Below are 25,001 nucleotides of genomic sequence, written 5' to 3' on the forward strand. Positions count from 1 at the left end.
TCAAAAAACAAGTGACTGAATTTATGGAAAATTATAATAGATTTTATTGTTTTCCAATGATGCAGGGTCTAGCTGAAGTAATCTCGAGTTTTAGCATTGAACTCAAAAAACAATTAGGATAATTTCCCATTTGACTTTACATAGAGACGACAACAAGGAAAATTTATAACAGCTTTTGGCATCTCTTCTTTGGATATGTTCAATTAATCCAAATTCTATGGAAAGGAAAATATATTTGGAAAATTCCAGAGAAAATTCAAGAAATGAATTTAAACACATTTTCATTTGATAGCAGCAGAATCAAAGACATTTCTGTGAAATGTAAAATTTATTCACTTGAAAAAAGTGCATTCCTTTACACAGGAAAATATTTATAGTACAAAAGGCGAAACTCTCTGACATGGAAAATGCTGGAATTTTTATTAATTTCATAAAATATTCAGCTCGAATTTTTACGATGCACCGTAAAAAAAGGAAGTAATTTTGTGATGAAAGCAACAAAAGTCTGTGAAGCAACAAAAGTCTGAAAGCAAAAATAAAATTTCCAACCTTACCAAATTACCATATAAAGGATGAGCATGAAAAAATCGTGAGAAGCACTGATTTTATGTGATCGAACACAGAAGATTATTCTCAGAAGTATTACCATAAAATTCTTCTTTTATTGGGCTCCCAACGAAACATTTTAACCAATGAGTCTGATGGGAAAATTGTGTCGGTATACAATGGGAAATTCTTCACCAAATTTTCCGAATAGAGCTTCGAGGTATAATTTCCCGCCCCCTGTCCCCTACACATCATCCGCAATCAAATTGCCAATGGGATATGATTACGGATCCCATTCATATATGACTCGTGTTCTCATTACAATGCCATTTAGTATGGAAAGTCAAACATACGTGAAATGTTTATGGGAAAAGCTCGTATGCGGTAGGTGATCTATGGTACGGGGGATGAAAACGTGAGAGGAGACTTGGAGTGTAGAGAAGTTTCCAATAACCATTTATTACCTCTCCTCGCATCTATTGTGCAAACTTTGATGCTCATTGAAGGTATTTTGCAATTCTCCATCTCTCCGGATGCTCACCTGGATGGCACAGAAATAAATGCCGAAATTTCTAACTTCATTATGCCATATCCTGGTACAACATACATACATAGATACATACATATGTATGTACGTACCGTACATATAGGGAATCGCTTAACGATGCAGAATACACGCGGGAAATTCACATGGGAAAAGGTGAATGTGCGGGAGATTGAGAACAAGCGATAAGTAAAGTCGTTAGGGGTCCATTTGTTGCCTCCTGATAGCACATTGTGAATCTCATCGCCTTATCTCGCCTATGAATAGGCATTATGATGATGTTCTCGATTTAAATGGTAATTAGAATTAGGTTTATCTCACTTCGTTTGGCACGAATATTCGCACCAAAGGGTTGTTATAATGCATAATTGACCAATAAATTGAATTCAACAAAGTGAGAGAAAATTGAACTTAAATTCGGCTTTGAAGTTTCGCAGTAGCTAAATTGATAGAAAGTGATAGCTAAGCTATATGTAATTTAAAACCACTACGGTGAGATACCATTAAAATAGCAAAATAGCATTAATATTAAATTGTCTTGTGTGTTCTAATTTAAAAAAAAATGTGAGGATTTTAAATCAGAAAGGGTTTGATTATCCTGTTTTCATACAAAACGATATTTTGCAAAAAAAAAGCAACTTTCCCATTAAAAAAATTGTTGTGCTTTCACTGATTTACCGGAAAGCAACATAATCAATAAAAGGGAAATATACACACCTATACCTTAATACAAACAATTTTCAATGTTTGCCAAAATAATGAACATTGATTAGCATGTTTATTCGTGAAAGACTGAATTTGAAGGTTATTCTAGTTACCTATACATATGTGTAATGTATACATAACATATACCTTGATCTGAGGAGGGAGCTTGAGAGGATACTGCGTATTTTGATGTTATTTGCCACACAACCCTCAAGAGAGACTTTTGTCTCACGATATCGTTGTGGTTTCATCCCAAGTGACGAGGTATAAAATTAATTTCTTCCTAATACCTCCCCGGAGTCCCTTACGCCAAAAGGAAGATTGAGTTACTTTGCCGGAGGATTCCATCAGACATGCTTACCTGAAATGAAAAGAAAAAAAATTCATTGAGCTCCCATGCGGTACAAAATAATTTATTATAGGTTGAAGATTTAATTTTTCCCCCAATTCATCTTTCAAAGCCCCACCCGAAACCACTCACTGCTTTTGCAAATTTCTGCGGGAAGAAGTCGAAACCGAAAGCCACAGAAGTGCAATTAGTGGTGGAGTTTTTGAACACAATAACAACCACAGAATGCTCTCATAATTTATTCCACAAAATTTACTAGAATGCATTAGATAGCACTAAAATTTATGAGTTTAAACTTTAGGCACTGGAGTCATAATAAATTTCCTGTATATCAGTATCCATAAAATGGGCAATACTATTTTTTAGCTGTGATTCTTTCTTCAAAGAAGCACAGCTTCTGTGTACACTCATTTAGCTGTGATTCTTTCTTCAAAGAAGCACAGCTTCTGTGTACACTCAAAAATGCAAAGTCGTCAGATCGGGCTCAAACTCGGGATGAGCACGAATTAGGGTCCCTACATTCCAAAAAACGTATGCGCCAAAAATTGTTCCGTCCGTCCGTCCGTCCGTCCGTCCGTCCGGCCGGAGTATAAAGGTATATTGCGAGAGAACGGTAGTAGATAGAGACTTGCGGTCAACGGCAAAGTTAAAATATCGGGTGGAAGAAATCCGATTATGAGGTCAAATCCACTCCCCCACCCCCCCGTCCGCCATTTTGAATAACCCCCAAATTTTGTTTTCGCTATATCTCAGCCTCTATTATAGCTAGAGGTCTGAAATTTTGGTATGTTGTAGGGGCCATCAAGACCTTTCCAACGATACCTCATTTTCGAAAATCGGCCAAGCCGTTTAGCCAATATGGCCGCCACAATTTTTCATCGAAAATCGGCCATAACTTGAGAACGGCTTGACCGATTTTGATCAACCCGGGGTCAAATGAAAGATATTAATGAGCCCTACAACTGCTCGGAACATTGCAAGTTCAAAAAATGACCGCAAGTGGCGCTAAAATCGAAAACAAAATTTTCGATGAGTTTTCGATGAATATCTCGAGCATCGCTTTATAGAATTGCTTCATATTTTGATATGTTATAGTTGGCTATAATATCTACCACCATGCCAAAAATGAAGAAAATCTATGTAGCCGTTCCGGAGATATCGCGTTTTAAAGTTAACATGTCATATCTTGAGTTGCATGACTAACGCCCCGCGAAGCGGGGCGTTTTATATATACACATATAAAAGTAAAGTGAAATATATATATAAATGTATAGATATATACATTATATATACATATAAAAATGCAAAGATAAATATATATAAACTGCAAAGATAAAAATTAAATATAGCATGGATGGAACAGTATAAAGCGAAAGAACGGTAAGTAAAACTTACGGGCTGTGATTCTTTCTTTGTCAGTGAAATGTGAAATTGACGGAAAATTGGGAATGGGCAAATTTTGAGGAAGGCTTTCTCGCGTACCGAATCACAGCCAACGCCCACGATTAAGGCATTTCACAAAATATCTGCGCGTTGGCTGTGATTCGGTGCGCGAGAAAGCCTTCCTCAAAATTTGCCCATCCTCAATTTTCCGTCAATTTCACATTTCACTGACAAAGAAAGAATCACAGCCCGTAAGTTTTACTTACCGTTCTTTCGCTTTATACTGTTCCATTTTTGTTATGGGGGTGGAGAATTTTCTTCTCGAAGCTTTTTAATGCTAAACTATTTTTCCAAAACAGTAAATCCTGTTAATGAGCATTTGAACTTTTAATTTATGATCTCCTCTACGTTATAATGGTATTAAAACTTTCCATAAGTTTTTAGAAGATTTTATACATCCTATTAACATTTTATTCATACATTCTTTTGACGTGGCCTGCTAAAGTGGAGCATGTGAACGAATAATGTGACATCATTCGTTATGCAAATTTTCTCTTCTCCGCTTAGCACAAATTCATTTAAATTAAATCAAAATATTAAGATAATTTATTAAAATTATGAACACTGGTTCTACATACTTTAAACAAAAGAAAATAAATTGTAAAAAATAGTCGTACAAGTCATGTGCAAAAATAAATAATTTTCATCGTGAAAATAAATTACATTCTTAATAAACTACATGGGTAATAAGATTGATGAGAACGCTGCTATTGCAAATAAAACTTAACAAAAACTCTTTGCAGTAAGTATAACGTATTAATTACTTGAGCATACTGAGAAAATGTCAAGAATGTAGAAAATCATATAATGAAACCTTCCCTACTTCTGTGTCACGTTTAATTGAGAGGTTCTTGTCAACCTCGAGGGGGATGTTCGACAAACCCATGAGATTTCTGATCTGATTCCCCCAAGAAACTTTCTGAAGAGATTCCATCAGAGAGCTCATACGAAAATTAGTTCTCGTGCACAACTTAATTAAACAAGAGAAATTTTAATATTTAATCAGATATACGGTTATACCGTGAAAGAGCAGCTGACACGTCTCAAATGCACTAATAACAATTAAATAAGTAGATTCACCTTTAAATTTTTAATCAATAATGTATTTTATTTCATTTTTTATTAAATTTTTATTTTTATGCAGAATCGTTTAACTTAAACGATTTAAGTAAAATTCAATTTACAAAAAAACACAAAAAAATGGATAAAAATTTATGAAAATCAATTGCGAACATGGAAATATATTACCTATCAAAATAAATTTGAGAGATATTTTGGCTACAGGCCATTTATCACCATGTGGAAAATATCCCAAATACCCCAAATATGTTAAAATTCTGAACAAATAAAGAATTCGGGAGCTTTCACAATATGTTGGCAGAAAGAGGAGCAACATTATTTCAATATTAATAATTATCTCGGAGTTTTAATTTGTCGACTATTAAAATTAAATTTATTATACTCTACTGGAGATACTCAAGTAGAATCTGACGGAGATATTTAAAACGTTTTTTAAACAGTTTTATTGAAAATTTATTTCTAGCTCAATTTTTTAAATTAAATTTTCTACTAGGTCAGTTTTTACTGAGAAAAACTACATTGAAAGAGTTAATTCAATAAAACATAACGTCTGATAAAAAGAGAAAATAAAACTCAGCACTTTGATTGGCTAGGCTAGCTTTCAAAGGTTTCCGCAGTGACAATCCCTTCAAAAGGGTTATTTGCTGAGCAATCATTTGGGGGATAAACAGAGAAAAACAGGAAAATCATTTAATTTTCGAGCTTCCGTTTAAATTAAATGTAACCCACATTCGAAGTCAAATCTCTGAAATGTCCCTGGAAGGGAGAAAATCATGACAGATCTCGGTATTTTGAAGTTAAAGGTATAAAATCCCATTGCAAAATAAACCCTGTAGCCATGGGCAAAAGCTACAATTACAATGGGTATGTGAGAGATAAACTCAAAGTGTCAGGAACACATCTGAGAAGAGACAATTATTGCTACCCACCGCCCATGTGCTTTTCACCATGAAAAGGAAGATCATCAAAGTCCCATCTGGAAGCCAGGACATTGCGCCACTTGGCAGTGCTTTTGTGCAAAAGTGTTTTGGAGGAAGTGAACTGGAGGTTTGAATGAGGTGAAGTTTCATCATCAAACACCCACTGTGTGGCCACATCAGAAAACTCCTGAGTCAGTTCAAGGATTTCACAAGCAATCTCTGTGGCATCTTCAAGCGCAGCATGACTGTGAAAAAGTCGCCTCATACTGAATGTGTCATGTTTGAGTGGTATTTTGGGTTGAGAGACAACACCCACCGCACTTTAATGTCCCACAACTTTCAAACGCACTCATCCCCTTAAATCAATATTTCAATTTACCTCCAAGCACCTGCCGCCCTTCATCAAATAGATTATTCTCTGGGTAGTGATACCCCTTGCCACTCAGGTTAATAAATGATTCTCATTAACAATGTGAAATGAAGACTATTTGCACATGTGGGTGATTTTTAATCTACCAACATACTGATTTGTGAGGCTTGTGCGATATACATATATTTCCTTTGTATTGTATTTATTTAATAAAATGACTTCATTAGAAATTTTATTTTAAAACATTTGCCTGCAGCTTAATTAAAATTCAAATATTTGAATAATTTAGCATTCGAAATTTTAATTTTAAATGCAATCTAAAAATATGTTGTGTTTTTTAGGGGAGAATGGAATGCAGGTAAAGAGTTTTTTTGCTTCAATTCATGACGAAAAAATATTGCATGTGAATAAATCAGAAATGGATAATTTTTGACCTGTGGAAATTGTTCTTATTATATTATATACGATACTTAATAATTTGAAATAGTACCTACTCTTAATAAATTATTATCCTGAATAATTACATATTACATATAACATAATTCATGTTCAATGATATTTAAGCATGATTATTTGGAAAGAAAATAAATATTGATATGCAATTTAACTGGGATTTGCTTTTAGGGATTGAAACATATGATTGGATAATAAATAAATAGAGCTGTCTAAGGAAATTTCCATTGATTGCCTCTGCTCTCCAATCGATATGCCAAGAGCTATTCTTTTAGTAAAACTTGGACCAGTTTTGGCATCTCACAAATCTCCAAACATTTCACAAACGAAATTCTTTATACCATTTAATTTTTCCTAAAAGTTCTATTTTGTTGAAATATTCCCTAAAGTGGGGCAAACAAATCTCAAAAACATTTTGAGAATAATAAAATTTGTAAGAAATTCATTGCCAAAAAACGTCTCATAGAGCTTTCTGTTTGTGCCACCGGCCATCCAATAGCTATTAGCTTGTTTTTACAGAGAAAAACAATTTTGGGGAACCCTCGCAAGTCGTAATAAATTAAATTTAGGAACATAAATATGTGTTTTCTCCCACTGGGGTGTGCAATGCACACATATTCATAAGCAAGAGCCATTTAGGGGAACATGAATAATTTATTTGGGTAGAAAGTTGCAATTTTGGCAAAATAAAACCACCCCCAAATGAAGGGTATATTAGTGCCGTCCACTTTAGTATACCTTACCCATATGTTATTGCTTTCTTTTTACGATAAAAGGAGAAAAATTGGGGCAATTTAGTGAGAGGAAAAATAGCTAGTTATTAAATAAATAGTCTAGATTTTTGTCCAAAATAATTTTCATCTCGAGAGTTTTGGATGTTTACTCAAAAATAATAAAATTTTCTTGAATTATTTTAGCGCTACTAAGCCAAGGGATCAAGAGCTTATGATTATTTTGGGTAAAAAAAAGCATTTTGGAGATTTATGTGTTAAGAGACCTTGAGTAATTTAGAATGCGAAAGAGTAATATACTCATTTATAATAGCAGAGCAGAGTGGTGATGAAGGGTAGAAAAAACCCTCAAAGTGAATTTCAAATGAAGTCCGCATGTGGAGAAGCTTTTCAAGAGCTTTTTATTCGTTGAACCTTTGGCGCGTCCTTCATGCCATACAATTGAGGGAGAAAACCTCCACCGACGCTAATTGCCATCACCATTTTCATATTTTCCATTCAAATGCCTTTTAAACCGTGATTTCCCAACTGACCATACATAAAAAGACCTCCATACTCAACAGCCCAAAATCCCGTTGAGTGATTTCATCTGAATTTAATTGTCTACATCGTCATGGCTCGTTATATGGAGAAAAACTGCAAAAAAAATCTGATTTAAATGGAAAATATAGAGTGAATAATAATAAATGGAAATGAAATTTTGACACAAAAATTGCATTATTTTCGATTTTCCAAATGAGATGAATCTGCTGCAAATATTGAAAAATGACATTAATTCTTCATGTCTCGCAGAAAAGGAGAAATGGAATGCTTCCGAGAAGAAAGCATGCAATATTTTTGTGGTTTCCATTTCAATTTTTGCACAATGGAAGAAAAATTGAGACAATTCTGACAGTGATGGGTGTCGGTGGGTGGCAAAAAAATAAGTTGGGACGCTCATCGAAGGAAGAGGCGTCATGTAATTTATGAGTGCTATTTTCTCGACATTTATTCACGCTGTGACCATTTGATGACGAAGGATGAGTCCAAAGAAGCACTAAATGGGAAGAGAAGGATTAACACTTTGCCGACTACTCGACCATGTTTCATATTATGTATAAGAAAATCCATATGGAAAATGTATTCAAGTAAACTTTTCTTAAAGTTTTTTTTTGCAGTTTTTTTCGCATTTTGCATGAAAGCATGCAGAGAAGTGTAACAATCAATATCGACTTGAAACGTGACAAGCTTACCAACTTTGTTAAATTTTCAATCCATTTTATGAGACATTTAGTTAAATTGGAAAAAGCTGTTGGTCTGTTGTTGGTACAATGTGGAATAGAGAGTCTTCTGATTTGCTTTTAATCCTTTATCGAATACGCTTCGGGCAAATTTTTATCAGAGCTGCCGTGCAAGATGAATCGATTTCAAAGCTTTTCATTTTCTTTTTATACATATTCTTAAAATATTTATGCTTAGCAATTATATAGGTATTTTATATTTTTTATTAATTAAATCTAGAAAAAAAAATAAACTAAATCCTTTCACAACTCGTAAAATGTAAATTACATTACAATTTTACTTTTTGTTCAAAACATAATTTAAACTTTCAAGTGAGTTTTTGTATTGGCTATTTAATATTCAGTCAGGAGAAAAACAATCCACAAAACAATTAATGCGTAGTGAATTAATTTACCAAAACATGAACCATTTTACACTATATAAAAAAAGATTTTCCAAGGTAATAAATAAATCGAAAAATGTAATAGATGGCCCGTTTTTTATCAATAAAACTGATATATAATGAAAATAATAAATAGAGAAAGAAGGAATTTCGGAAACAATGAATTTCAATACAAAACCTCAATCGCTCAAAAAGAGGTTGAGATTGGCAGTGGAAATCCCAGAAGATGGGATGAGTAAAAGAATATTTCACACTTGCGAAACTTTAAGTACATTTGTGTATTCAGCGTGCGTGAGGGTGCAAATGGGAATTGCCATCATGAATTTCCCTCAAGCTTTTTCTCCTACTAAATATTCCGTGGCTTTTTTTTTGTACTTGGAATTGGGTCCCTGAAAGCTGATGTGGTGTCTTTTGATTTTATCGTAAAGCAAACCATGCGTATAATGTATCTCACCCACATGCAACGGATACCATGGCAAAAGTTTTGCATGGGAATGTCAATTTTGTGGCCAAAGCTGAGCGAAACTCGATGCTTTATTTTTTGGTTTCCTCCAACACAATATTTCACCAATTTTATCTATTTGCATCTACCACCATGTGTCTGTATCCGCACAACCCTCGTTTTTTGCACATAACACAAATTTTAGCAAACTATTCGCAACTCACTGCAAACAATTTATGTGGACAAGGGTGCAGAATGTAAATTGAATGTTCACGATAAACCTCATTTTCCTCACACATAGAACACTGAATTGTAGTTTTGTTACCCAGAGGTGTTACAAATCCCCAACACCTCCCCTCTCAGCCTAGTGCTGTTTATGCGTAAGAGGACTCTCTCTTCTCCCGTAGAGCACCGGTAGGAGTACCTTTCCTCTGATGGAGTCTGACCGTCTTGGTTGGTACAAACGTCGTACGATTCTCCGTGGAATCAATTGAGTAGTTCGCGGTTGGGGTCGGTGCGAGGGAGATGAGGCGGGGCGAGAGTCCTCATTTTTCTAAGCCCCAAGTCGCGATTCTTCATTCAGAAGTGGGATCACAAGTGCCGGGGTGATCCACAGAAGGGGTAGTGCGTCGAAAACCCCGTGAAAATCGAGTAAAAATAGTGAAAATCGCGAGTGAAAAAAATGATCGAAAAAAAGTGACGTTTTCCAACATGGCGGCCGCGGGGCTTCATGAAAAAATTGGATTTTTCGCGGAAAATTGGTGAATTTGGGGGCTGCCAGCTGTTGTGAACTGAGAGAACGTGTGGGGGCAGCCACCCAAGACGCGGAAGGGACAAAATTCGCGAAATTTGTTGCGAAAATTGTGTGTGACGTTATCCTCCGGAAGAGAATGACGCCGCGCATTAAAAGACAAGGAAATGCGTGAAAAAGCCCGGGAATGGGGCCGCAAGTGCAGTGAGAGTGCGCGATGTTCTTTTGGGGTAGCCACCCAAGCCTTGGGGATCGCAAAATACGGTGAAAATGCCGTAAAATTGAGACATTACGGCAAGTGACGTCAAAGATGCCGTCCGGGAGTGAAAGAGACAATGAAAAGTCCCGAGTGTGTGGAAAAAGCCCTGTAAATGGACTGTGAGGGCAGTGAAAGTGGTTGCAGATCCTGTGAGGGGCCCCAAATGAAGGTAGGAGCCCCAGCTGACGCCAAAAGGAGCGTTCCGGATCGTCAAAGGTGGCGGCATCATCATCATTGTGGACGTCATCACCGTGGACGCCGTGAAGGGAGCAACAAACGTCAAAATGGGGCAACGGCAGCAGAGACAACGCAGGCCCTCATTTTTCAACGAGCACCAGAATGCAGTGCAGGAGTAGGGGAAAGGAGACATCGGCGGACAAGGATTTCTCGGAAATCCCAACGTTTGATAAGTTTTTCATAAATTTTTGAATTTTTGTGTGAATGGGCGCCCATGTGTGAATGAGAAATTGAAAATTATTGTATTTTCAAGCCGCATCCCAAATAAAGAGACCCACTAACATTGTGTACCCCATTGCGGCGAGGGGAAAGAGAAGATGGTCATTTGTTTCAAGATCTATTTGCAGAAAGATGCCATGAATCCAGCCGTTTTCCAGCTGGAAGAGGTCAACGCTGTGCAGGAGGATGGAGTTCCAGCAGGTCATCATGGAGGTTGTTACCGGAAGTCGCGAGATGCAGCTGCGAAGGATGCTCAAGATGAAAACATGAAGTAAGGTGATGCTGTGAAGCACATTATTGGCTGATTTGGTGAGTCTGTTCCAATTTATTGTCTCATGGGAAGATATTTAAGTAATTAATTGAGCATCACCCAGTATGATCAAAATTGGGTGAAAATTATCCTGAGGTTTTGGGGCGAAATATTTGGCAAAGTTATTCTGTGAGGTTTTTGCCCCAAACAAAAATTGTTTGAAGTGCCCTTTATGATTTCCCTAAGATTTAGAGTAAATGTTTCAATATGAAAGTATCTGGTGATTTTGGGGTAAATAATTGGTGATTTTATTCCATGAATTCATAAGACCCAAATATATGAAAACCATCCCTTGAATTGAATGTTCCCCAAATAAAATTTGAGGGAAAATGGGCCATCATTCCTTGATATGCTCTAATGAGAAATGAGCAAAATAATAAGTAAAGTGGTTGCATGCATTAAAGATGGTTGATGCAGTCATTCTAAAGTATTTGGCTGTTGGTGTTGAAATTGAATCAGAGAATGTCTTGTGGTAGTCTTGATTAAAATTCTCATTCATTATTATGGTTGGTTCTCTCCTTTGAATGGGTTGGTTGTGTCTTCTCAAACATTACCAATGGTGTTTGGATCTTTAAGGGAAGTGCTCAGTGAGGCAATTATTTTGGCAGTTCGGTATCTTGCGGATACAGGGCATCATTGTGGGGTGCAAGAAGAATTTCAGGGAAGTTCATTGGAGTTGGGATGAAGGAGAAGCAATATTCAGCAGCAGCGGAGGCAATGATTTCCAGTAGCAGTAGTCACAGTGATGACCAGGCCAGCCATAGAGTTTGATGCAAAGTTCGGCAGTCATAGCCATGGAAATACAGATCCAGAGAACACAACAAATTGCAAAACAAATTATGGTGGAGAAGACAGTCAATAATTGTCCAGATGAACAACTGAAGACAACGTACACCAACAAATGTGAAATGCAGATTCAATCAAATGACGGAGCAAATGAGTAGAGTATGGAGAACTCAACGATGTGGTTTATTGCATAAATGCACAAGATCACACAGGAAGATGCTTTCCCGTATAAGGTGTAAGATGATGAGAAGTAGTGGCTGTGATGTTCAGCAGTTGTAACAGAAAAGAAGCTTAGCAACAGCAGAATGCAGAGAAGACATGTTGCAGCATCAGGTACAAATAATTCCACTTCAAGGAAAATACTGCGTGTGGATATCAAAAGGATCCAAAAGATGAATTCTATTCTTTAAAAACACACTCCAACGGTGTAGGTAAATGTGAGACGAAGGAAGCAGTGAAATGCGGAAAGTAATAAATACACAGATGAAGAAAATCTGCAGCTGAAATGATCATTGAAAAGAAGGATTCATGACTTCGTTGAATGGGTTGTTCATAGTTGCGTAGAGTGTTAAGTTTCACTGTCGTGGTTTGAAGCAAAGAGATTGTTGTTTCAGGTGTTCCAGATTTTGAATTTGTAGAATAAAGCAGGATGAAATAAAGAAAAGTAGTGGAGAAATCTTTTGCAGGTGTAGCAGCAGTGTTGAACATCGTGGGAAGAAGTGAAGTTCACCGTAAATGCAAAATTCCTGAAATGTTGCAGATAGCGGATTAAATGGAAAACAAAGATGTTGCAGTCATTTGGTGGTGTTGTAGCAGTTGAACATAGACAGCAGTGAAAATCAACAACATCTGAGGACAATGAGGGAAACATCGCAAGTGCATCAACTGGATCACAGAGTTAATGAGATGGTAGATGATGAAAATCACCTGCTATCTTGATTAACGAGGGCCACAGAGGTATAAGAAGAAAATACAGTGGAGTAACTTCCATCTGTGTGACTATTCTTTCACCTCGAGGTGGACATCATCCAGTCAACCACAGAAAGAACTTCATCAGCAGCTGAGAAAAGGACTTAAATCATCGGGAAACACCATCAAAGAGCACCCAATGTGTTGGGATTGCTGATACAACCACGGGCAGCATCAAATAAGGACACAGCTGGAGCAATTGAGATAAACTGGCAACAATGGAAGATGTATGGAAATGAATCAAACGGAAATGGTTGTTGGATTCCGCAATGTGATGGAAAATCAGGAACATTGATGTGAGTGTGAGCAATAATCACGAGCCACCCATGGATGCAGACATTGGACAATCAGAGAGCAGTGTTAAAGAAGAGAAAACTAAAGATTCACATGGATGTGAAACTAGATGCGGAATAAAACAATGGGAGGAAAAGCCGAAGGCGTTTGCAACACACAGACACAAGGAACAGAAGCTCCAATGGCAATGGACTGTAGTGAAGGAAGTGCAGAGGCAGTTGGGCAGAAAATGTTACCTGATGCAGTAGCATACGGTGGAAGAAGAATCAAAGAATAGGTTGCAGACTAAAGGAGCACCAATCACACACAGAGAAATATCTTGATGGAAGCAATATGGCAGTAGGAATGGACAATTAGGATAGTAACACGACGGGTGTGATAGGTCACCGTGGGTTGAATCTGTTGTTTGAAGCAGTTCTCCTGATGGTGTCATCACCAGGAGTCAGGTAGCGGCAAAGGTTGTTCGCTAAACGTTGTAGAGTGGAAGGCACTAGGTTGAGAAGTGCCAGAATTGAGCTGTTGAGAAGGGGTGATTAGGGAAAAGGCAGTTCTGTAAAGGAACGAACTCGAATTGCTAGGTATTTAAAATGTTGTTGAGTTTTGTTGCAGCAAAATGTGATCACCCAGCAGACAGCATTGCACAGAGTTGGAAAACGTATGCGTTGCGGCCCTGACGCATGCATACTTTATCCCGAGATCTCTGGACATGTTGTAGGGCTAGAGAGGCCCATGGAGGCGAGTCAAGCAGTAGCAGGATATCATCTGGATCATCAAGGGGCGGAATAATTGCTACTATGTGCTGGTGGGACCGCCTGGCAGCTGCGTTTAACGACGCCCTGGTCCAAACTTCCTCCCATATCCTGTTCGTATATAGAGCAATATTCCCAACCTCCAACGGTTCCGAAAGGGCAATGTGATCGAGAAAGACCCAAAGGGGCAAGCAGCTGCAGAATGATGATCGAGCCTTCAAAGAAGTCCTGGTCAGACAGGTTATAGCAGATATGCAGAAATAGCTAGCTCAACGAGTCTACTGGAACTTCAAAAGCAGATTCAGCAAATTCAGCAGATCGAGAAGAAAGGCATAGGGCCTTGGGATACCATGGTAAAGGACTTCCATGGTCGGTAAGCGTGCACGCAAATCCTCGAAGTCCATGTCAGTTAGGCGGAAAAGTATTGAAAATATGCGGAAACGGCCATTTAGAGTTAGTGCGGTATAAATTCCGATGATGATGTAGGCGTGTAATGATCAAACGGGCAGATGATCAGAAATAAGTAATGCGGTTGGCTAAAGAAATGTTGAAGGGTTGATTGAAATGCGGTAAATTGCGGTAGAACGCGGCTATATCAAGGGGAACTCGAAATTAAGAAAGCGGAGTAGATTGCAGTATTTTGGGGAAAATTGGGTAAATTGCTAGGAGAAGAGAGTAGGAGATTATTTGCGGAAATTACAGCTAGGCTGACGTCCTCCTTCTAATGATATTTCTTCTAAACCTTCGCCGAGGACGTCGAAACACAGGAAAGGCCGAGTGTAGTTTTGTTACCCAGAGGTGTTACAAATCCCCAACACCTCCCCTCTCAGCCTAGTGCTGTTTATGCGTAAGAGGACTCTCTCTTCTCCCGTAGAGCACCGGTAGGAGTACCTTTCCTCTGATGGAGTCTGACCGTCTTGGTTGGTACAAACGTCGTACGATTCTCCGTGGAATCAATTGAGTAGTTCGCGGTTGGGGTCGGTGCGAGGGAGATGAGGCGGGGCGAGAGTCCTCATTTTTCTAAGCCCCAAGTCGCGATTCTTCAGAATAAACTTTCGTGTGATTTGTTCACACAAGACTCATGCCCAAGGGAGCGCACCAGAGACAAAGTCCCTGATTAGAAGGGGTGGAAAGAGTTTGCTAAAATCATTTTGCATCCCCTAATTGAGTTTATTCTCATCCACCCTAGCTCTTATTGGTCTAAAATTCACGACATGTCCCACATTCTCTGCCTGGTAGTTGAGATAATAGCATAAGTTGGATACTGCAGCTAATATGAGATAAGAATGTATTTACATAATGCTTTTATTGCACATCGTATAAATGTATGTAATATAAAGAGCATTGTATCCCTATAAATGTCCTATACATATAGTGTTAATCAGCTCAAAAGTGAGAGATAAAATCATTAAATTCAGGAAATTTAATAAGCCCCCCCCCACAGTCAAATAAATATATTTTTGCGGATTGTTAATTTACGTTGGATAAAATCAGTTTGGAAACTATTTAATTTGAAAATGTGTAAAATTATAATTTTAAACAAGCATAATAAATATTTTAAAGTGTAAAAAATAGGTAATATTTTATCGTGATTAGACCAATTTATAGAATCTGCCATTTTATTGGAAATGTATTAAATCAGAATAAATTAAGCTATCAAATTATTAATATTCAATAAAATCCCCTGGAGGGTTTAAAAAAAATGATTTTCATTGTGTTATCCTATATATTTCAGATTTTATAAATATTAATGGAGTGTATTGCACAGAAAGAAATATTTTCCTAAAATTCTTCACTTATTTTTTTTTAATTAAATTTTTTTAAATGTTTACATACAAATACATACTCCGAAAAGGTTCATATTATTTCTCATAAGAATAACCTTTCAAATGATATCTATGTTTTTGATGAGGGTCATCTCGTCATCCTTTTCTAAATAATAAATACAATCATAAATCTCTTTCAATGTGACTATTATTGAGAAATAAAGATATGAAATTAACCTAATGGATTCTGAAGAGAAAAAATCGAAAGAAACATCCATCTAACTGAAGTTTCTCATTTGTAAAAAAGGAAAATGATAATAATTCCTTTTTCTTTTTTACTCACAAATTGTGTAAAAAACTGCTTCATGTAAATGTTCTGAAAAGAAATATGTATCGCAGCTACATTATTCGTATTCATGTAGTCTAAATTTTCCGTGTTTTTCCAATTCGAGAGGAACATCTGTGCATTTTGCCAGATCTCGGCATAGATAGTTTTGTGAAAAGAGGAAACGAAAACTTGGGATATGGCGTATCATTTTTTTGAACGCTGTGAAAAGTGGATGATATATGTTTCTCGGCAAAGCTCCACAATATCAGACTATTATGGTAATTTATTTAAAATTCCACGAAGGAACTGAAGAAAATTTTCCCGAGTTCTCTCTGTGCAAGATAGTGAAACATACACTCTTTCAACTTTTCACCTCTGAGGAAATTCAATTAGACTCTTCACTGAATCGCGAATGTCGAGTACACCTTCCGGCAAAATACACTACAATCCCTGATACGCAATATACTGTGTTTCACATTTCAAGAGGGCCATTAATCAATTTTCCGAGGGATGTGAAAGTGGCTGATAAAATGATGGATTGATTGTTTTTGGGCAGAAAATCTCCACAAAGAGCTTGGAGGGAGGTAAAAACGAGTACAAACATTGAAGTAAATAAACAGCAAATATTGGAAAATATGAAAAATCCCCCCTTGACCTGGCAAAGAGGATGGCCGAGTAAAAAGCATCCCCTTGGGGTTGACCCCTAACTCTTTCATCATTTATTTTTCGGGCGGAATAAATTTATAAATGGAAAGCTTTTCACAAAATTCCCTTCGTCGTAAACTTTTCTCGAAATATTTTCTTTAGCGCGCCTTTCTCCATAAACAAGACCTGTTGCTCAAAATCACCAACAAGGACATTATTTTTCTCTCTCTCCGAAGATATTTTCTGAAAACTTCCATTTCATTCTTCCAACTCGCTTATTTTCGACTACATTTATTTTTCAATTTAGCTTTCTCTGAACTCATATGAAAGTCAATCATAACGCGTCCAGTTATAAGAGTTGGTGTCCCACAACGTGTAGAAGTTTGTTTATGCGTTGTAATACTATTTGTGAGCAATATTAGTAGGCAAAGTTGATTTTTTAGTGAAATTCAGCAATTTGATGCTTAAAAATTGTCATATCTCTTGTTCTATAACACCTACAGAAATTTCATGACTAGTTTTGGAAAGGTCTTGAAATAAGCTATAATTTGACATATATCTCAATAATTTTCAAGGTCACCACTAGAACACAAAATGGCGGATTTTTGTTTCACCAAAACAGTTTTTGGCATTTTTTGACCTCAAGGAATGGTTCTAGAGGTTTTTAATGTTCTAGAAAGTTGTAGAGTTTTGCAAAACCTTTAATTTGATACAAAGTTGAGTCAAATCGGACAAGCGGTTCAAGAGATATGGTTCTTAGAACTTTTCAAATGCAAGAATTATTCAAATGGCCATATCTTCTAAACGGCGACATAGATTTTCTTCATTTTCGGACTGGTGACAGATATTGAGTCAGGCTACAACATATCAAAATTTAAAGGAAATCTATAACAGATGTTGGGAGATATTGCCCCTTAAAGTTAGGCAATTTTTGTTTTTGATTTTAGCGCCTCTTGCGGATGTTTTTGGAACTTGGAATGTTCTATACAGTTGTAGGGCTTCTTGAAACCTTTCATTTGATACCAAGATGATCAAAATCGGTCAAGCCGTTCTCGAGTTGTATCGAAAAAACACTTTTTGCTTAAGGCCGCCATATTCGCTAAACCGCTTGACCGATTGTCAAGTATGAATTGTTGATGAAAACGTCTCTCTGAGCTCTACAACATACTAAAATTTCAGACCTCTAGCTATAAGGGAACTGGTTGACGGTGTTTCAAAATGGCGGACGGCGGCCATCTTGGATTTTTAAAATGCGAAAAAATGAAATTTTACACCTACATTTCTATAGAAAACTTCAAACCTGAAGTCTCTATCTGTTACCATTCTCGAGCTATAAGGCAAAGTTTGGACCACCGGAAGGCCGGCCGGCAGGCCGGCCGGATCAAAAATTTTCCACCACCATTTTCGTAATGTGGGATGTCTAAAACGTGCTCATACCAAGTTTGAACCCGATCTGAGGTGGCCGGTTTTTCCGACGATTACAATACTTGGTGTTGGCCACGAAGTGGAACACCAACTAATTGAGATTTTGTAATTTTATTTGGCTATTAGGCAAGCCTGTCGGTGGCAAACATGAAATAATATTTTAGATTTTTTTTTGCAATTTTTCATTACAAATTAACGAAAAAAAGCAATTTATTCTTCTCTAGGAGTAGAAATTCACGTGTATTTTCTCTTGTGAAGCTTACTCTATAATAAAGACGTATCCTTGAAATATTAATTTAAAATAAAATAAGCAAAAAATAAAAAAAGTGTAAAGATTTTCATCACACCTTCGACGAAAGGTAACTTCCACTGTGTGATCAAAACTAACGATTTAAATCAAATTGCGAGTCCAGTCAAAGGAAAAAGTTACTCAAATGAACAGAAATGGCACAAGTTGGTGTTGAAAATACACGAAAAATTCAATTTAATGTAAATATCCATTCAACCGCAACTAATGCCGTCGCACGTGTAAACTTCCAACCCAGTTAAACTAAAAATATATTTAAACTTTTGTATTTTATCTGTTTTTCAAAAGCTTTTCATCCTCTAACGTGACATTTTTCAAAAATAGGATTCAGTACGGGGATTTCACATACTACAAGGAATTCGTTCCTTTTGTCCTCTTCATCCTATTTGTGCATCAAAAATTTAATCCAAAAACATGGGCATTTTTGTCTATGATTTTTTCTGTGAAAATTTTTCAAATGCATTTTCTCTAATTTTTGCTATATATTCTACAAGATGACATAACGCTAAGTTGGGTATATATAATCGCGAAAGCTCGTTATATTTTTATCGATAGAATTAGAAAATTGCCTGTGGTGTAAGCCAGAATTGAGGATATTCAAACACAAGAGAAAATTTGAAATCAAATTGTAAATGCAAAGCTTAAATTTTGCATGGAAATCCGTGTAAATTAATTTCGCATAAAGCAATGCAGACATTGTTCTCTCAGAAACCCAAATATCATGCATCAAACACAACATATAAGCATACTAAGAAGCCATACACAACATGACATGATTTTTTGCTCCATTGTATGAAAGATATTTTCCACACAGCTTAATTCCATTTCGCCACTCATCTGCAATTTTCCTAATGGAATTATGCTTCTAGTGGCCTCATAGTTTCTTCCAGTGAATATTATTCATATGAAACTCAACCGCAAACATTCGCTCAGGGGTAGAGATTTTTGTTTTTTTTTTACGTGCTGCACCCCGGAACATACAGGAGGAATAAATTTATCGCATAAACTCGTGTGAGAAAATGTCCCTGGAAGAGAATTCCTGTTGACATTTACCTCATAGCGATACATCAAAGTCCATGCAGTGCGCTTTGTTATTTTTTTGGCGTGCAAAAACTACGTGTTTGACATGGTGTGAGATGAGGAAATGAAATAATGTGGAAATTTGCTTCCGCCTCTGTCGTCATCACTTCTTCCGCGACGCCCTATATGTGCCATTTGTTGATGATGCCATTTTTCAGGCACGCTCTCATGGGAATAAATCAAAAAATCGCCAAATCAACAGTTTGCAAGCCTCGTACATGCCGTTTCAGGATCAACTTTCATCATTCAAGAAGCCAAAACCTCGAGACATGAAATATAGACTTCCTCCAGATTCGACTACTCAGGCATTTCACTTTGGTAATTATATATAGTGTGCGAAGGAGACACGCAATCATAAACACTGAGTGCCGTTTATATTACTCTAATGTCTAATTTACTCTCTCCCTGTTAATTTGAATATGACACGAGAAGATTGGTGGTTGTCGTGCTAAATTCTCTCACCACAGTGTGCAGTATAATATGAAAACCCAACGATGGGTGGTGTGGTTGTTTCAATGAAAACTTTTCTCAACACGATCCAACAGATAGAAAATGAAGAAAAGTGCCTTGAGTGTGTCTCATTTGAAATTGAGCTCGGAGTATGGTTTTTCTTATTTGAAACTTCTAGAGGGCGGTTGAAAAAGTTTGTAAGCTGAAACAGTGGAGTCGCCGGGTCGTTAGGATGTCACATTCTATTAATTCTTCAAAGGGTTTGTAAATTACCGAGCCATGTTGTTGACTGTAAGCGAGCATTTACCCTCAATGGTCATACTGAATACAGACTGCATCATAAATTTGGGGACATTTTAATTAACTTTGGTTACATTTTGGTGGGCCGTAGTCCTACATTCCTCCATTCTCACTAAAAGTTTATATCGAGACATTTTCGCAATGTCGGTAATAGGAAAATTTCTTTCTTTCCCTCGTCTTGAGAAAAACTGTGTTTTTAATACATAAAGTACAAGATGTAGAGAGATCAAAACAGTGTGAAAAAAATTAAAAATATATAATTGAATTTAGAGAAAAATTAAATTAAATTTAAAATTAAAAGTTGCACATAAAAATACTTTAATGAATACTTTAATTGAAATGAATTTTCCATATTAAAAAGTTCAAATTATAAATCAAAAGCGAAAGTTTTTACTTGCTTTTCATGATTTCTTTTGATATGTTGAGAAATCGTAAATAAATACCGGTAGAAATTAATTACAAGACACAAAAAAGACTAAATAGGGGAGACCGGGGTAAAAAGAGTCATTTTGGAATTTTCAAATGCCAATTTCTCCTAAGTTATAAATCGGAAAAATCGGAAAAAATTAGGGTGGAAGGCCCTACCAACCTACAATTTTTGACAGTAATTTGGAGGTTATCCGATCAGTACTTTAGGAGTTAAAAATGAAAATAGATTTTTGGCCCATTTCCCAAACTTTTGCGTATTGAGAAAAACGCGTTTTCCGAACTTTTCCTTCAGCAATTTTCCAATCTGATAATTTTAATCACTAGCTGGATTAATGCAGAAAACGTTGCCAAGGTGTATTTTTCACTAACTTTTAATGATTTTTCTGTACAATTATTTGAATCAAAACATACCCCTTGGGGTAGATCGTGTCAACCCATGTAAATCATATGGGACTTCGAAATTTTTGACATATTTTCTATTCATTTGTTGCAAAATGGCGTGATTGAGAAAATCGCAAAATTCTCTGTTTTAATGGATAGAAAAGTGAAATTCCTTGTCGCGGATCAAAAGGTGAGAAGTTTAGCTATCAACTACTATCAATCTCTCAGGTGGAAAATCATTAGAAATGTCGGAAAATTCGACCGACTTTATTTAGCCAACTGGTGACTATATTTACCCGCTGCGTTTAAAAAAAGTCAGAAGCGGAAGGGGTTCAGGAAAAGCTCGAAAACTCATATTTCCCGTGGAGATAGAGAAAAATGGTCTGAGACAAAGTTGTAGGCCAGGAAATTTCCTATAAGAATGACCTATAGAGAAAATTTTCTTGCCTTTGGGGAATCCTACAGATAAGGATTTATGCAAATTGACTTTTTTTACCCCGGTCTCCCCTACATTTCCCATTTTCCTGAATAACTTTATGCCCAGGATAAAAAGATTCCGCTTAATCATTACTCTTAAAAGCTTACAGAGTACCAAAAACTTCCAAGAAACTTTTACAAGATTATTTTCCTGCTACTGTAACATATTATTCCAAGCAAAGTATAAGGTATACTTCCGGAGATTCTAAGTACATATATAGCAAAGGAATCAAACTTAACTTCCTCAAATGAATACGAAATTAAATTAATGCTTTAGCGATGTATTCTTAGAAGTTGCACAACTGCAAAAGCGGAAGGACAAATCTTTCCTTAACATTTTATTGCATAATTAATAAATTGATCTCGATGAAAGTTTGTGCTTCTCTTTATGTGCTGAAAATAGGATTGTTAAAATCTTTACGATGCAATAAAATAAAAAGTTTCCCATTTGCAGGGTGTCGTTGATTTAATGTGTGGCAGTGTGTTTAGCACCACATGGAAATGATATTTACCTCAATCTGAGAATCCTTTTTGCCAAGGGATCCACTGTGTCCTCCACTTTGCACAGTATTCATTTTGTGGTTAGTGGACACATTTACTTTCAATGGGATAAAGTACTTTGGAAAATTTTTGTGTATACTCCACTTATCCAGCGTTAACTCACAACTTGCACCCACTTTACACTATCACCCTAAAGATCCTCAATGGTATTGTCCATATATGAGCAGGAAGTGAAAGGATGAAGTGAACAGCGTGGAAGAAAAGAAACTTTTGACGAGGAGAGAAATTGGCTTGTAGTAGAAAGTCCACACAGATTGAGGGGTGATAGAGGGTGAAGGAGCATTAGGAGGAAAATCGCACGAGGAGGATAATTTAACAATTTTACAGTTTGGGTTCTTTCACTGGGGGGAAGCCCACAAGTGGAATTTGTTGAGTACAGGGCAATTTATTGCGCATTTGCACAGAAACTGGCAATTTTCTTCAACTCTCCAGCAATGTCTCTTAAGCATGTAATTAAGAAATTTTCCACGAAGCGAATTTTCAATTTGCACAATCCACGCCTCTGTCTCTTCCACGCGACGACACCACATTAATTACTTAATTAACTTTTCGGAGCAAACGCGAAATGTTCACGCGGAATTCCACAATTAATGCGAGGAAATCGCGCATTTTATTGCGCGTCCCATTTGGGTTCTTTTTTCCTGTTTATAGGGTGTGTAAGATGAGCTTTTTGCGAATTTTGATCCAAATTCGAGATTTAAGACATGATTTTCGGGGAGCACCCTCGACTGAGTTCCACCCCCGTCGATGGTGTACGACAAACTACCCAATACAACTCACTGGGATCTCTCAAAAGCTATATATGAGAAGCTTTCCTCTGTGAGCTTTCTCTCAATGCGTACCTCATGCGGCATTCGCCAATTCGCTCTCTCAAAAGCTCGTGCAAACTCTCTCGTGGGAGTGTATCAAGCCTCGTGCTCAAATTAATATAATTTCTTCTTTTTTTTTAATCCACACAGCCTCTGTCCAACTTCTTTAATTTAGCAATCCCGCCCTCTTTAACTCCTCCAAAGTGTGAAAATTAATTTGGAACTTTCGATAATTTTGCAACCCATTCACCTCATTTTCAATGAGGAAAAAAATTCACCCCACCCAAGGAAAGGAGAACTACGCATTCCCTTTTTTATTTCTTTTTTCTACATCGCACACCACAAAACCAGCCAGATGGCGGAGGTTTTTTTTGTTGTTTAAATAGGGTGGTTTGAGAGGAAGCCATGAATTGATTCCTATTTAATTTGCTTTCACTTTTATTTGGTCGCTTTTGCCAACCGCCGAGTGATAAATTGGGAGATTCTTTGACAAATGGGGTGGATGTATCCTGGAAAGCTTCCATGATTTTTTTAACGGAAAGTTTTGTGAAGCCCACAAAGTTTCAAATTGGTTTTCCCATTTGGGAAAAGACAAAGTGCTTTTATAGACTCAATTTTACATTGTAACACTACATTTTTTATTATTAGACCTTTAGAAATTTTTATAATAGAAAAGGTAACAATTGTTTTAATACAAAAGTTAAGACGCCTGAAAGATTATCTTTAAGAATTAAAAGTATAAAATTTTGTTAGATCGAAAACTAATTACCCTAAGGACCAACTTAGAATTCTTTCCTATATTGGTTTATTGATTGAAAAGTTTATTAACAAACTTTGAATGATTGATTAAAAATTTGTGCTAAAGACAGGTTGAAGCTATATATGTACATATAAAAGTCATCTAAGTTCGCGGGAGCTTTTTTAAGTTTCAACTATTTATACTGTAAATTGGAGTATATACTAGATTATTTTATAAAGTTGTAATTGAGAAAGTATTTGAGGTAAATAAATTTAAAATAATGAGATTCTAGATTTTAGATTACGAAAGCTAAATACTTTCTCTTTTTATAAAAAAAAAAGAAATTAATATTAGGAATTTAATAGCATTAAAAAAAACTTTTTAAACTATTGATCCCTACTGATCCAATTCACACTATTTTACGGTATAAAAGTTTCCAGTGAAAAGTTATCTCACCATCAAACTTTCAGAAGCATTCCTTTTTTTGTTACTCTTCAGGGTGAAAAACTTTGAGAAATTATTATGTGTCGTCAATAATTCCAAATATCAGTAATTTCTTTGTTGAGAGCACAAGGTAGAGAGTGGTTGGTATGGTGTAGCAAGAACCCCATAATCATCCCTCTCTTTTGATATATACACCAACGATACACCAGTCCACATAGTGAGAGAGTACAGAGAGTAAAATGCAGTGTAGTGAACTTTATGTTGTATGACATGGTGAACAAATGCAAGGAGCTTTTGGAATTTAAACAAAAATCTCTCAAACATCTTAAAGTTTCTTTATCTCGCAAAAACCATCTTGTGCTGACAATGAAAATCCACGTTATTTATATACGACGATTTAATAGTTCCTTCTTCCTCTTTTTAGCGTAGAAAATAAAAGCGGATTTGTCATTTCCTATTCAGCACAATAATCTCTGCTTTTCAATTTGCAAACGTGGTGGAAAAACTCGAAATATCCCTCCATCGTGTCACAAGAAATCTTGAGTAGCGATTGTAATGTAAGACGATGGGAATTCTGGAAATCCTTGAGAAGACATATTTCCTGAAATAAACTTTCCGTGAAAAATGTGAAAATGCTGCCGGAGATGGATTGTAAATTAAGAAAACATCAAAATAAATGCTTTTACCCCAATATCTTAGATGCATTTTCTCGTGCACTACAACTGCATTGCACTTGGAAGGAAAATTTTCTATGGAATTACATAACGAAAACATGGGCTAATATATTACGTAAAAAATGAAAAGCTTTTTGTTAAAATCTCGAGTGAAAAACCAGAACTATTTATCCTCTTTCTTTCAGACTAATTTTGAGCTTAAATAAATTAACTTTAAGGTGTATTAAAACATAGAGGCAAAAATTTAATAATTTTGAAACTTTTTCCGGTAAATTTTGAAGATTTTATGAGAGGAATTGGGAGACATCAATCAGTCTTTTCAACTCAACTTGTTAGCTTGTGTATTCCACCGGACATCATTTTCAA

The 25,001-nt window shown here is 36.3% G+C and overlaps 1 protein-coding gene across 3 annotated transcripts in view; it reads right to left on the minus strand.

Annotated features, from left to right (window-relative positions):
* Nucleotides 1–25,001, minus strand: part of LOC129791090 (inactive dipeptidyl peptidase 10) — a 109,094-nt gene that overhangs the window by 41,311 nt on the left and 42,782 nt on the right. Inside the window, exon 1 of one of the 3 annotated variants that reach the window (XM_055829032.1) lies at nucleotides 21,921–22,769. The exons of the other annotated variants lie outside the window; for them this stretch is intronic. Within the exon in view, the coding sequence (XP_055685007.1) occupies nucleotides 21,921–21,983 (63 nt within the window). The 5' untranslated portion in view covers nucleotides 21,984–22,769. Of the gene's footprint in view, nucleotides 1–21,920; nucleotides 22,770–25,001 lie in introns of those variants that run through there. 3 annotated transcript variants of the gene reach the window in all.

This window comes from Lutzomyia longipalpis, chromosome 2 (assembly GCF_024334085.1).
Source record: "Lutzomyia longipalpis isolate SR_M1_2022 chromosome 2, ASM2433408v1".
Lineage (NCBI taxonomy): Eukaryota > Metazoa > Arthropoda > Insecta > Diptera > Psychodidae > Lutzomyia > Lutzomyia longipalpis.